At 46.0% G+C, this 13,376-nt stretch overlaps 1 protein-coding gene across 11 annotated transcripts in view; it reads right to left on the reverse strand.

Annotated features, from left to right (window-relative positions):
- The window catches only part of TLE1 (TLE family member 1, transcriptional corepressor), a 90,668-nt gene that overhangs the window by 17,322 nt on the left and 59,970 nt on the right, over positions 1-13,376 (reverse strand). For all 11 annotated transcript variants that reach the window (XM_064579443.1, XM_064579442.1, XM_064579444.1 and 8 more), the window contains 5 exons: positions 9,736-9,789; positions 9,077-9,229; positions 7,618-7,762; positions 6,443-6,633; positions 4,791-4,867 (listed from right to left, as the gene is read on the reverse strand). In XM_064579443.1, the coding sequence (XP_064435513.1) occupies positions 4,791-4,867; positions 6,443-6,633; positions 7,618-7,762; positions 9,077-9,229; positions 9,736-9,789 (620 nt within the window). The remainder of the gene's footprint in view (positions 1-4,790; positions 4,868-6,442; positions 6,634-7,617; positions 7,763-9,076; positions 9,230-9,735; positions 9,790-13,376) is intronic.

Here is a 13,376-nt window from a genome sequence, read left to right on the forward strand (position 1 = left end):
GAAGGCTTCGTGTTAATAAGGTGGCAACAGAAATGGTCTTTGAAGGACAGAAAGTTTTTCCACAGAAAGAGGTAAGACTGGCAAAAAGGGACATTGCTCCAGCTAGGAGGAGGAAAGGCTCTCAGAGAATGGAAGGTTCTCTCTTTCGGCCCATGCACAAGATGCAAAGAACACATGACATGAGGCTAGAATAACAGGTGGGGGTAAAAGTACTAGAGGAGCCTTGAATGCCCCATCACCAGTTTATGTGCAACTGCTGAAGATCTCTGAGCAAGAAAGGAACCTAATCAGGTAAGCACTTTATAAAGGGGACAACTTATCTAGGATCTTACTGACAAAAGTCAGTAGGAATTAAGTGAGATTTCAACAATGAAGAAGACTGGTGAAATGTCACTTAAACAAGGAAGAATCACAGGCTAAAGTTTGCGCCCAGATGTCGGAGAGAATGAGGATGATGCCTTTAACAAAGATAGAGAGGTCAGGAGAGACAGGTGTGGGGGTGAAGGAGACAAGGAAAATGACCAGGTTGGTTGGGAAACCCTACTGAGTTCCTACATCATTTTAACACCAACAACAAGTACAAAATAGGGGCAACAGGAGTCACCTTGTTCTATTCTACTTTGATAAAAACAAAGCAACACAAAAACCAACAATGTAAGGCCAAGGGCCTTTGCATATGCTCCTTCCTCCTTCCCTATGGGATTAAAACAGCTCAGAAACACTTCTTCCTTGAAGCCTGCCACATGCTTTTACAGAATAGCGTTTCTCTCGGTCATAGCTCTTCTCTCAATTACAATTATGCATTCAATTTTGTGATTATTTGATTAATGTGGTCTCTCCATCACTAGGCTCTGAGCTTCCAATAGGGTCCCTTAGGCCTATGTAGCAGGTTTCAATTAAATCAGTGGGAGAGGACAAGAGGGAGGTGACTGTTAGATTTTAGTGAGCAGATGGTGCGGGAACCTGAAATCACATCGCACAAGACAGGGCTGAAGCAACGGACATATTCAGCCAGAAGAGAAGCCTTGTGGCAAGATGGTGGTCTCCAAATATCTGAAGAGCTGCCATGAGGGTGATGGATAAGTGGTGCGCTGTGTGGTCTCAAGGGGTAGGAAAGAACCAGGATCGATGGATAAAGGTTCCAGGGAGACAGATCTCAGCTCGAGGGCTGGAACAGTTTTCCCACAGCCAGGGAAAGTGGCTCATTCCAGGCACCACAGCAAGGCCCGGTTACTAGACACGCATGGGCAGAAGCACACAGCCACTGGTGAGGTTATCATGGGAGACTTGAACCACAGATGAGCATTCACACGAGAGGCACTGTCAAGGTCCCTCCAGCCCCACTGGAACTCTCCTGGCTCTGCCGCTCGGAAGGAACTCATCCATTGGCACAGGAATCCCTCAAGCTCCCATGTGCTGGGACCATGTGGCAGGCTGTCCCCTCTACCTACAATGGTCCACCTTTTCTGCCCTCTCTGCTCTGTGGGCTTGTTCCTCCTGCGCATGCTTAGCTTTCAGTGTATCCTCCTCACCCCGAGGAAGCCCTTTCCATCCTAACCATCATCACTCTACATGTCTGCCTAGCCCCCACTGCTCTGCCTTCAGGGCGCCTCACAAACATACTGCAGCATTTGTCCCTCTCATGTTTCCACATCAGCAGGCCCTCCAAAGGCGGGGAAGATGAACATTCTCTTTCCTGGAGTCTGCCCAGCACCTGGCACAAAGCCTGACACAGTTCTCGCGCAAATGTCCAAGAGTAACCATCCATCGCCCTACCCAAATATTATTTCGATTGGTATTTGTCAGAGGATGACACTCATAAACCTTTACCACACCTCGCTCACCCTTACCCTGGCCATGTTGGTTTGTCACCATTTCTCTTAGGTGCCTCAGACCAAAGCTGTTCGAAGTGTGGTCGGCAAACATTTGCTACCGTCAGCACGGAGATCAGCTCACTCAGGGACAGGAAGTGATGAAAATGGTTATACAGCAACTCGACAGAGTCAACTCATGACAGCTGACTCTTGTAATAAAAAACGGACTGGGGCGCCTGGGTGGCTCAGTCGGTAAGCGTCTGCCTTCGGCTCCTGATCCCAGGGTCCTGGGATGGAGCCCCTAGTCAGGTTCCCTGCTCATTGGGGAGCCTGCTTTTCCCTCTGCCCCTCCTCTTGCTGGTGCTCTCTCTCTCAAATAAATAAAATCTTAAAAAAAACACAAAAAAACCACAATAACTGGGACTTATACTGTGTATCTTTCTTCCCCTATTTGTCTGTTACAAGAGTACCAATCTTGGTCATGTTGGGAAAAAACTGGTCGCCATAGAAGCTTTGAGAAGCACTGCCTCAGGGAGTATTACTTTACTCAACAATGAGGACAGCAAGCCCTCTCATACTAATTAATGGATTAAAACAAAGGAATAGGATGTATAGCCCAGATCCCAGAGACAATGGTGAACTCCATTTTTCCCCTCTGATATTAACTCGATCTTCCTCACATAACATGGCTCCCCTCAACCTTAAAAGAGAATCCTAAAGAATATATTTTCGCTGTTTTGGAGGGCAGTGACCACTCTGATCCAGAGACTCACCCTCATACGTGACTCTCACAACTTTGCTGCCGTGCCCACTGTCATTGACCCTGAGCATGTCGTACCCTAGCTTAACATAGATGTGAACACAAAGAAATCCAAGGTGCTCGTAAGCCAAAGGCATGAGTATTTTGGCTCTAATAAGCATGACATCAGTACTATCATTCAGAGAAGGCTTCATCTTTGTGTCTAATTGCATTATTCTCACACACACACACACACACAAACTGTAAGGAGCTAGGTCTGATTAATGGTCCTCTGTACCTTCAAGACCATCACAATAGCTCATAGCTCGTCCCACCCCACCTCACCTGCCTCACACGTCCCATTTAGGGTGGGGTCTTGGCAGCCAGACATACCCCCACACCTCCGACTCTTAAAACTGGCTTTCCCTACGGGCGCCTGGGTGGCTCAGTTGGTTAAGCGACTGCCTTCGGCTCAGGTCATGATCCTGGAGTCCCAGGACCGAGTCCCACATCAGGCTCCCTGCTGTCAGCAGGGAGTCTGCTTCTCCCTCTGACCCTCCCCCCTCATGCTCTCTCTCTCTCTATCTCATTCTCTCTTTCAAATAAATAAATAAAATCTTAAATCTTTAAAAAAAAAAAAAGAAAGAAAGAAACTGGCTTTCCGTAATGGTCAGTTGAACTTGGCATTATTTGCTTATTATTTCCCTGAAGATTCATCAGTTACTATTAATTATTGCCTCTCATCACATTACTCATTTGTCCTTTATCCACTCACCAGTCTGTAGGACACACGACAGCTACGTTGCCAGAAACCACGGATAAGAAATACCCACTAAGGGCCCGGGGGCATCCCAGGCTGGATGCAGAGGGGCAGACCCAAGAAAATAAACAACATAGCAGTTCAAGGTTATTCAATCAGAAGAGAGCTACAAGGTAAGAAAACATTTACAACACTGTCCCACCCCCTAATCCTGCTCTTCCCTGGGCCTAGATATCACTGTAAGTTCTTAACATCTCTCTACCAGTTCTTAGTATAGAAAAAGTCTTGTTTCATCATGAATCAAATTACCATGAAATAGATATTATAATGCATGTAAAGTAGAGCCGTGGAAATGCAGGTGATGGAGTAAGGATTCCAAAAAGCAGGTGATGGAGTAAGGATTCCATTTTTCCTCATGCTGCTGGTTTATTTGAAGAAAGGCTCTGATTCAAATCACACAAAGGTGACCAGGTAGTTGAATGGACCACTCAAAATAATGTAATATGCAACATGCAGGAGACACATAAATGAAAGCTGAGAGCAACCACACAAAGGCAGAGAGTATAAGGAAAATAAACTGAAGGCCTATGACGCATACCCCTATTTGGAAAAATCAAAATTGTAAAAGGCCCTACAGAAGAGCAGAGTACATGTTGGGAAGTAAGACAGACCCCCCCCCCCATATTTCAATTTTGCTTTGTATGGAAATTAAGGACTTCAGAAATTCTTCAAAATCTCATTTCTAATTACTAACATATGGGAAGCAAGTGATTTTAAGTGACCCCGGAAGAATAACCAACGGGGTTTTTCAATTCTGAATGCTCTTTTGCCCCTTTAATCCATCTTTCATGCTTTCCCACAAAGCCACTCTGAGTTTTGTAATCTTGGACTTCTCCGAGTCAAGCACGCACCAAACTTTATTGGGGCTTGGGGAGGGGTGGGCAGGGAGGTTCCAACCTCCAACGCTGGGATCCAAAAGACGCCACAACTACCCTTCATATAACTCCAGTTTCCACCAAAATAAGGAAAAGGTAGCACTGAGTCAGGTAGAAAGATGACATGTTTCCAATTTCAGAGATCTCAACAGTTGGTGACAGCTTACTACTGCCCACAGCACAGTCCTGTTGAAAACCTCCAGCAGCTACGCTCTGACCAAAGGCAGAGCAGAGTAGCTTTCTGAAGAGGCGTCAAGCAAGGAGGGCCAACCACCCCCGGTTCTTGCCTCCCTCCTGGCCCCCGTCTACAACAGCTTCTCTCCAGAAATAACTAAATGCATGAGATCACCCATAGTGAGAAGACAGAGGCATGACACCTACAAGGTGCCTATTTATAGAAAGTGCTAACGCTCCTCAGGAAAAGACACTAGAAATCTCCTTGGAAACGTCCAAGCCTGTGTTCCCTTTGGAATTCTAGTCTGCTAATAGCCATGACTAAGTAACTGCCTTTAAAACAAAACTGAAGAGTCAGAGGTACTTACGGTTTCCCCCCAGGGATTCCTGCCAGGTTTGGAGGGATGGTAGGTACTCGCATGTGAGGGGGAGGATCAAACCCAACCTGGAAACAAAAATAAGACATTGAAGACTCAGTTTATGCAGAGTAGGCACTTTGTGAACATCTATAAAGACTTTTCACTAGAAATTCCTACATCTCCAACGAAACATAAACAGGAACAGTAACATGTGCTAACATTTTTCAAAAAAAAAAAAAATTACAATGCAAGAAGTAATATAACCACCTGTAAATATGACAAGCCATGCTTCTTTCTGGGGAGGTTGGCTGGAGTGTGGTCTATTTGTACATCGAGAACCAGCTTCCCACAGTAAATACTTTCTGTGGACTTAGGATGTCCTGCCTTGGCCAAGCAAGTACAGAGAGCAGTATGTTGTCTGAGTCAGGATTTCTCGACATTGGCACTATCAATGTTTTGAGCCAGACAGTTGTTTGGGGCTGTCTTGGGATATTTAGCACCATCCCTGGCTTCTACACTCTACGTACCAATAGCATTCTCCACTTCTGATAATCAAAAGTGTCGGGGCGCCTTGGCGGCTCAGTCGTTAAGCGTCTGCCTTTGGCTCAGGTCATGATCCCAGGGTCCTGGGATCGAGTCCCACATCGGGCTCCCTGCTCAGCGGGAAGCCTGCTTCTCCCTCTCCCACTCCCCCTGCTTGTGTTCCCTCTCTCACTGTCTCTCTCTCTCTGTCAAATAAATAAAATCTTTAAAAAAAAAAAAAAGTGTCTCCACATATTACCAGATGTCCCTAGGGGGACAAAATTGCCCCCAGTTTCATACCACTGGCCTAAGTTACTGCTTAAACACTCATGCCCTAATGAAGGTTATCTAGTCCGTTAGCTGCCCACTTTGCTTTAAACTATCTTGTCCCCAGTGCACAGCCTTTCTTACTAGTGCGACATGAGGGGAAAAAACCCACAAACTTCACTATCAGCCCAAACTACTGGAGATCATGCCATCTGAAGAGGGGAGACGAGAAAACTGAACATGACATATTCTAAATAGCCAAGAGAAATATATAGGGACTTCTATTTGATACAGGTTATCATCTGTTTCCTTTCCCGGATGCAACTGAGGATTACAGTCGATTTTGCCCTTTGCATAGTTTTGTATCTTTCTGGTCAAAAATGAGGCTATTTACATAGTCATAAAAGGCTGGGCAAGAAGATGGGCAAGCTGCCCCAGGGTTCAGTCACCTCTGTTTTCTCGTTGCCTTCAGATCACTGCTTACACCTGAGTCACACTGTTGGGTTTAAAGGATAATATAGACACGGAAAGAAAACATTACAGCTTCTCAAATAGTTTTTCCTAAGAATTAAAGAGGGGAAAATAAAAACCCTCAAGAAATGAATGAAAAGGCTTCTGTGAGCTACTTGAGTCATTCCACTGCCTTCCAAAAAAAAAATCTACTTGGGGGGAGAAAACCAGATGTCCCCTGAACCGCCAAAGTAGCTCCTAAACACTGCCTTGTTTCATCCACAAAAACAGCAAACCCAGAAGCGCTGCGCCCTAACTTAATGCAGCGGCATGCTGATGGCAGCGGGCAGGCTCAGGGACACTGGGGCTCTGTTCGCAGGCGTGGGCGGGGGTCCCGGCCCTGGCCTGCCCGCAGCACCTACCATCGGGGAGCGCCCGTAGGCCACCACGGCGGCGGCGGCAGCGGCTGCACTCATCTGCGGGGACATGTTGTGCAGGCTGGCGTAGGCGGCGCCGGGGCTGGTCAGCTCGCCATTCATGCCGGCGTGGGGCACCATCCCGAACGGGGCGGGGTACGGGCCGGGCACTGCCAGCGGCGTCCTCAGGCCGGCGGCTGAAAGGAAGCACAAGCCGTGTGATGTGACTCAGCCTGAACGTCAGTTCCAGAGTCACTTCTAGTGCCATTCATGAGGGGCGAGGACAAGGAGGAAGGCTTGGGTGAGGTGTGTGTGTGTGGGGGGGGGTTTCATCACCACCAACTCAGCCGAATTCATCTCCAGGGGAGAACGGACCCCAGGAGAAGCACTGCCCACGCACTTCATCCTTGGCTTGGCAGCACTGGGAAACCGGGCAATTAAAATTAAACAGCAGTACTGTACCCAATTCACAGAAGGCAAACCAAGGCACAGGGCACTCACTACCTGTTTACCTGACTTAATCTCAAAAGAAGGTTTTGATAAAATCCAGGATTTCTCCTTTCCATTCCCTGCTACCAATTCCAGATGAAAACCTGACCCTGGATTTATTACCTAAACCAAAGCCTGGGTTTAGGAGGAATATTCTGGGGCTTATTTTCCTCTGGGCCCAAGGTGTTAAGGAAGAGAAAGTTAGAAGTTACCAGTTGATTCACAGGCTAGATAGAGTCTCAGTGAAACCCTCCCAGGTTCTACTGACAGAGAGACCACAGATTCTTGAGGGATGGACCGGGAGAAACCCGGCCAACTCAAGTAAGCAAGAAGCACACGTGGGCTGGCCGTTCCGGTCAGTATTAGGGAACTCAGACATGCAGTGACAGTTTTGTAAGGAGCTTACGGGCGGAGTAATTATCGGAAACTTTATTGAAGTCCCTAGGATTTGGATTATGGGGGGCGGGGGAGAAAGAGAGCCAAATGTAAACAGTCGGAGACTGAACAGGGTGCAGCTGCTGAACCTAAGGACAAACATCTGTTTCTTATCATGGCTTTTCAGGGATAGGAAGGAGGCAGGCAGTTGAGTGCGTCTCATATTCACGGGGAAATGGCGTCAGGAGGGCACAGACAACGAGTCAAGCCCAGAAAGGGAAAAACAAAACAAAGCACAACAAGAGGCAAGGCTCTACCCGCTTGGTTAACGAGGGGGTCCATGGCTGGAGGCTTGCCGAGGCCTGGACGGAGTCCTGGAGCGGCACTGGTGCCCGGCGTTGGCATGTCACTCCGAGGCGTCGGTGTGCTGGATTTCAGAACAGGCGTGCTGGCTTTTTCATGCTGGTATCATTAAACAAATTAAATGAGTATTATTTTTAATCCAAGCCATATTACACAATTTATCACAACAGCAGCTGGGACACTGGGCACCTTCTAGCTACTCCCTCAGCCAATTTTCATAAATCCACACAATGTTGACAGCATTAACTTGTGAGCGAGAAATGTTGACCTTTCCTCTTCCTGCCAGAATTAAAACTCTAGCTAGAGACACAGAACATGATCACACTTCTTCCTCCACAGATTTTATTTTAAAAAGTATTTTTCCATCAGGCGTGTGGACTTTGGATCCAGGCCAAGTCAGAACGATGACCACCCAGCGAAAAATTCCCAGTCACTCAGAAACAAATGGCTGGGTCACCAAGAATGTCAGAGGGAGGATCCCTTTTCTAATCTTGCCTTTTAGTGGCAATGGGATTGAGACTAATGGTGAGAGGCAGCAGGGCCGTGGATTTGTTGAGAAACAAACCGGCATCTCAAAGGCAAAAGCCCTAGAAGGATTCTATCCGTCTGAGAGATGTGTGTGGAGGTAAGCACTGCCACCACTTGCCTACATAATGGGTGCGGACCCATTAGCACAGAGGCCTTCAGGAGTGTGACAGTAACAGGGTCCCGGGGCATCATCCTCTGCATCTCAACCTTTCATTCCTTTAAATCCCAGTCTGAGGAGCGCCATGGAGCAGCAAACAGCATGCATGGGGCTAGGGAGAGACCGCAGCTCCCTGTGGCCTTGGATCTGATGGGCAGTGTAAACTTGGCAAGCTCCTCAGGCTTTCCTCCCCTTCGGTGAAATGGGATAATGCCTAGGAAGGCTGTATACGAATCAAATGCAGGACCGTTATGGCTCGGTTTTTGTGAGTTAAGAGAGGACACGCTCCACACTATTTGCTGAATGGCTGAAAGCAGGCTCGGAGGCTCCACCCTCCCTGCACCTGCTCCAGGCTTCTCTGGAGGCTGCGTGAGTACATCCCCATTCTGACTCCAAACCCAATCCCAACATGCCCCGACACAGTGGGTCAGTCTAAAATAAGGTAAACTCAGGACTTCAATTTCCTATGAGGTTGCACATCCCCCAAATAAGAAAGCACTGGACATGGAAGCTTGCTGTCTCTCTCGAATCACGGCCCAAGACACACTACCGAGAGGGAGAAAGGAAACACCATGTGGGACAAAGAGCAGGAGGAGTTGTCTCACTTTTAAACTTAAAAATATACCTCTCACTCCGTAAAAGCCCACATTTCAAATACTTTCGGGTCCTCTGAACCGCAAAGAAAAATACACTGCTGAATGGGCAAAGTGACGGCTCAGGAGACCTACCAAGCTCATTTCTTTGGATTTCAAAGAAGTGGAGCTTCCCGAAGAGGCCGTGGACGCTGGGCTGCTGGAGGCATCTTTCTTCAGCAGGCGGTTTTTGTCGATCCCATTTTCCCTGGGTGAATGGGCAGGGCTTGCTCGCGGAGAAGAAGGGTCCTCGACAAGTATAAGCAAAGCTTGTGTGATTTCACTCATAACGGACGGACCTTGCCCTTTACGGACTCTATTTCCACACTAATTCTCTAAATTAAAGGAGGCCACTCTAAGTCCTTCAGATCTGGGGGACTTGGGAGTGTGCCCCCTGACTAGCAATGTTGTTATAATTAACAGGATGGTGTTTGCAAACACACCGTGAAGACAGCACAGAGGAAAGCACATCCAGGAACAATCCTAAGCGTCCTCATGCTCAAATACTTTGCCCAGAGGGCACAGGAAGGAAAGGAGCACCAGGCACCCAACTTAGGAATCCGAAATGACTGGGAAAATATATATATATATTTTTTAAAGGAAACCAAAGTTCTTGTCAGACCACTATTGCTCCATCTATGAACAACCACTAAGTTTTTAATGTGCAAAGTTGTGAGAAACCAAAATACCATGGCTCTACTTTCTGTTTCTCATAAGTCACCCTGAAAATAAAGTTTGAGAAAATGTGTGGTTACCTCATTAGACACATCCACAACTAAGTTGTCATCGCTTTTGTCACCATCGCTGTCCTGGAAAAAAAGATGTTCATGCCGTTTATTAAAGGGTTGGAGGCCCAGTTCAATTCCTATAGTTCTTGGTAGCAGACACACTGAAAAAATGGCCCAGGACATGCCTACAGGTCCCCTTCCAGATTGCCAGATTGCCTTCCCCCCCCCTTACCTGACATGGGGCTACCCAAAGCCACAGGCAGGAACTGTTGCAATAGAATACCTGCTATAGATCATTCAGGTGAGAGCAAGTTGCAAACACTGGGTGCACAGTAAGAGCTCAATGAATGTTTGCAACAGGTGCATCTCTTATAATCTGAAATCTGCCCATGGCCTTCTATCAGGGCTCTTTTCCCACTGGATGTCAAATTAAGAACATGATTTCAAATTAAGAACATGACTTCGTGTCATTGCTTTGTGTGTATCATCTTGAAGATAGCCAACAAATCTAGTGTTCACAATTTATAATTATAAAGAGAAACTTCAACCATGTTCCCATGGGGTTACTCATTACTGAAAGAAAAAAAAGGAACACTAAAAACCAAAAACAACAAAGCTATCAACTTGATTGGGATAACGTACCAAGATCTAACCTTATGTTAAGAATAAAAATCTTTTGCAATCAGCATGAAATATTTTAGGAGAGATGGAAGAACACGGGATGGCAAAATCTGGAAGGCACTCGCATCCTGCAGGAGGGCTCGTATTCCCTCTTCATAAAGCTGTAAAATTTGCTAACCCAGGAAACTGCAAGGTTGTCCTAAGTTTGAAAAAGCTTTAGAAAAGCTATTCAACTATGTGCTCACTCCTACATCGAGTTTAGGGCAGACTGAAAAAGTCTACTTTCTTAGCCAAAAGGCCTCCTGTCCTTTAGTACAGAGTGATACAATGAGCCTATGAAAGAAGTAAGATCTCACCTAATTCTCAAAAAGGAGTAGGTCACTAATTTATGATCTACACAATCCTTTTACTGAATCACTATCAATTACAAATACATGAAGGTCTGACAATTTGTACTAATAAGTACAAGTGCAAATATGAGCCATGTTGGCTTTCTGTGGGGCCTCCAAGTCCAGCTAGAAAGTTACCCTCAACTTTAAATTCGTATCTTTTACATGTTTTTTTCTAACTATACCTAGAGTTTTACATGTGGAAGACCCAATTTACTTTCTTCAATAGGATGTTACTAGATTTAATTTAATCACTGTTGTTAAGGCACCATGCAATTCACTACAACAACATAAAATTATAACCAACGAGGAAGCCTGGGTAACTCAAAATAACAGCCTACTGAAAGAAATATTTTCATGTAATAAAAGAAAAAAATAAAACTAAAGAAGATTTGCTTTTTCTGTTAGTAAAGACCACAGAAAAGCACAAACGTTTTCAGGTGTTAAGAACACAAAGACAGAGGCGCCTGGGTGGCTCAGTCAGTTAACCGTCCGTTTTCAGCTCAGGTCATGATCTCAGGGTCCTGGGACTGAGTCCTGCATTGGGCTCCCTGCTCAGTGGGGAGCCTGCTTCTTCCTCTCCCTCTGCTGTTCCCCCTGCTTGTACTCTCTCCAATCTCTCTTTCTCTCAAATAAATAAAATCTTTAAAAAGAAAAAAAAAAAGAACACAAAGACGGGGGTTGCCTGGCTGGCTCAGTTGAAAGAGCATGCAACTCTTGAACTTGGGGTTGTGAATTCGAATCCCACATTGCAGGTAGAGATTAAATAAAATAAATATTAAAAAAAATGGGATGCCTGGGTGGCTCAGTTGGTTAAGTGTCTGCTTTCGGCTAAGGTCAAGATCCCAGGGTCCGGGGATCCAGTCCTGCATCGGGCTCCTTGCTTAGCAGGGAAGCCTGCTTTTCCCTCTGCCATTCCCCCTGCTTGTGCTCTCTCTGACAAATAAATAAATAAAATCTTAAAAAAAAGAACCCAAATATGGTGGTGGTGAAAAAAAATATAATCCAAAAGGTTTTCTTACAAAAAAATTTATTAAAAAGGTTCACATAGTATACAAACTAGCAAGAAGAAGCAAACAGCTCACTTATTATGATGGGACTATGAAGTGAGTTTTTGAGTAGTCTGTAATTTCAATCTTAGGTTTGTTTTGGACCCTTCTGCAAATGTGAACCTTCACACTACAGTGTAGGCTGGTCACTAGAGAGCTAAGGTCTGAGGATTTTGCCCCAGATTCTCCAACATCAACTCAATACATCACCCTCAAACTACCTATACATCTGGACATACTTAATATGAGCAGGTTATAAAACAGTAATGCAGAGCTATGGATTCTAGATCACTCACCACTAAATATCTACAAGAGCCTCATGCACAACTCAAAATTGTATTACCGGCAACTTCCGAATTTCTGCACATCATGGACATTTTGAATAGCTTATTAACAGTTGATGCCATATATAAAAGTACCTGCAGGGGAAACCGGCTGTGGGCAAAGGTGAGGGGCAAACATTATGTGCTACAAAGCCCTGGACTGGAATGGGGAGAACCTACAACTCCAAGTTCTCAGAATGTTATCACAGTGCAGAGTGTGGACCATTACAAGGACCTCTGGCAAAATACCCTCTCCAAGGGGCGCCTGGGTGGCTTAGTCGGTAAGGAGTCTGCCTTCAGCTCAGGTCATGATCCCGGGGTTGTGGGATCGAGCCCCACATCAGGCTGCCCACTCGCTCCCTCTCCTCCCTGCTTGTGCTCTCTCTGGCTAACTAACTCTCTCTCTCTCAAATAAATAAATAAATAAAATCTTAAAAAAAAAAATACCCTCTCTGAGGCCCTCAGCTTGGGGATCCTGGCATAGTGATCAAGAGCATGGATTCTGGAGTTAGACTGCCTCCAGGTTCCACCACTAACTCTGAACTTGGTACAAATCACTTACAAGTTCTGTGCTTCAGTTTCTTTATCTACAATGGAGGCGACGGTACTGAATTCACAGAGCTGTTTGAAGAGTCAAATGAAAAAATCCATGTAAAAGCACATGGTATGTGGCACAAACAAGCTGTCGCTCAGGAAATACTAGAGACTGTTAGCTATTGGCTTGAACCAGCCAGCAGGAGGCAGAGGGGCCTCGTGTGTAACCCCCATCTTGCCGACCCGCCAGCCGCTTTTTCCATAAGCAACGGGAAGTGGGCTAATCCCAGGTTCTACTCTCATCCTGTTCCTGAGAATGTGTCCGTCTTGAAATAGACACACTTGGGGATACACAAGAAAACTCCAAGTCATTTATCAGCTGCAATGCTGATGACCCTCAGACTCGAGCCAATTGCCATTTGGCTTGGTTTTGCTCTCCTCATGAAATGTGGTTCCAGCTAGGTGTGAGTCAAGAGCCCTCCCTTCACAGTCATGCATTCTCAATCTGCGGGGTCTGATCTAGATGCTTCCGAGGTTTTTTCCGTTTTTACCATGGACTTACCTAGCCAAACTGCTCGCTGTTCAAGAGGATGAACTCTGCCTCAAGACCGAACATGAGCCTGAATAAGTCAACAGAATAGCATCCAAAAAGGTGCTCTGTGACAGCCATGTTTTTAGCCTGGTTATTTTAGCAGGATGGGCTACCAAATTTGCAGGACCCAGGACAGATGACAATGCAGGTCCTGGTTCAA

This window comes from Mirounga angustirostris, unplaced genomic scaffold (genome assembly GCF_029215605.1).
Source record: "Mirounga angustirostris isolate CCGP_5_RB_7025 unplaced genomic scaffold, mMirAng1.0.hap1 SCAF_15, whole genome shotgun sequence".
Lineage (NCBI taxonomy): Eukaryota > Metazoa > Chordata > Mammalia > Carnivora > Phocidae > Mirounga > Mirounga angustirostris.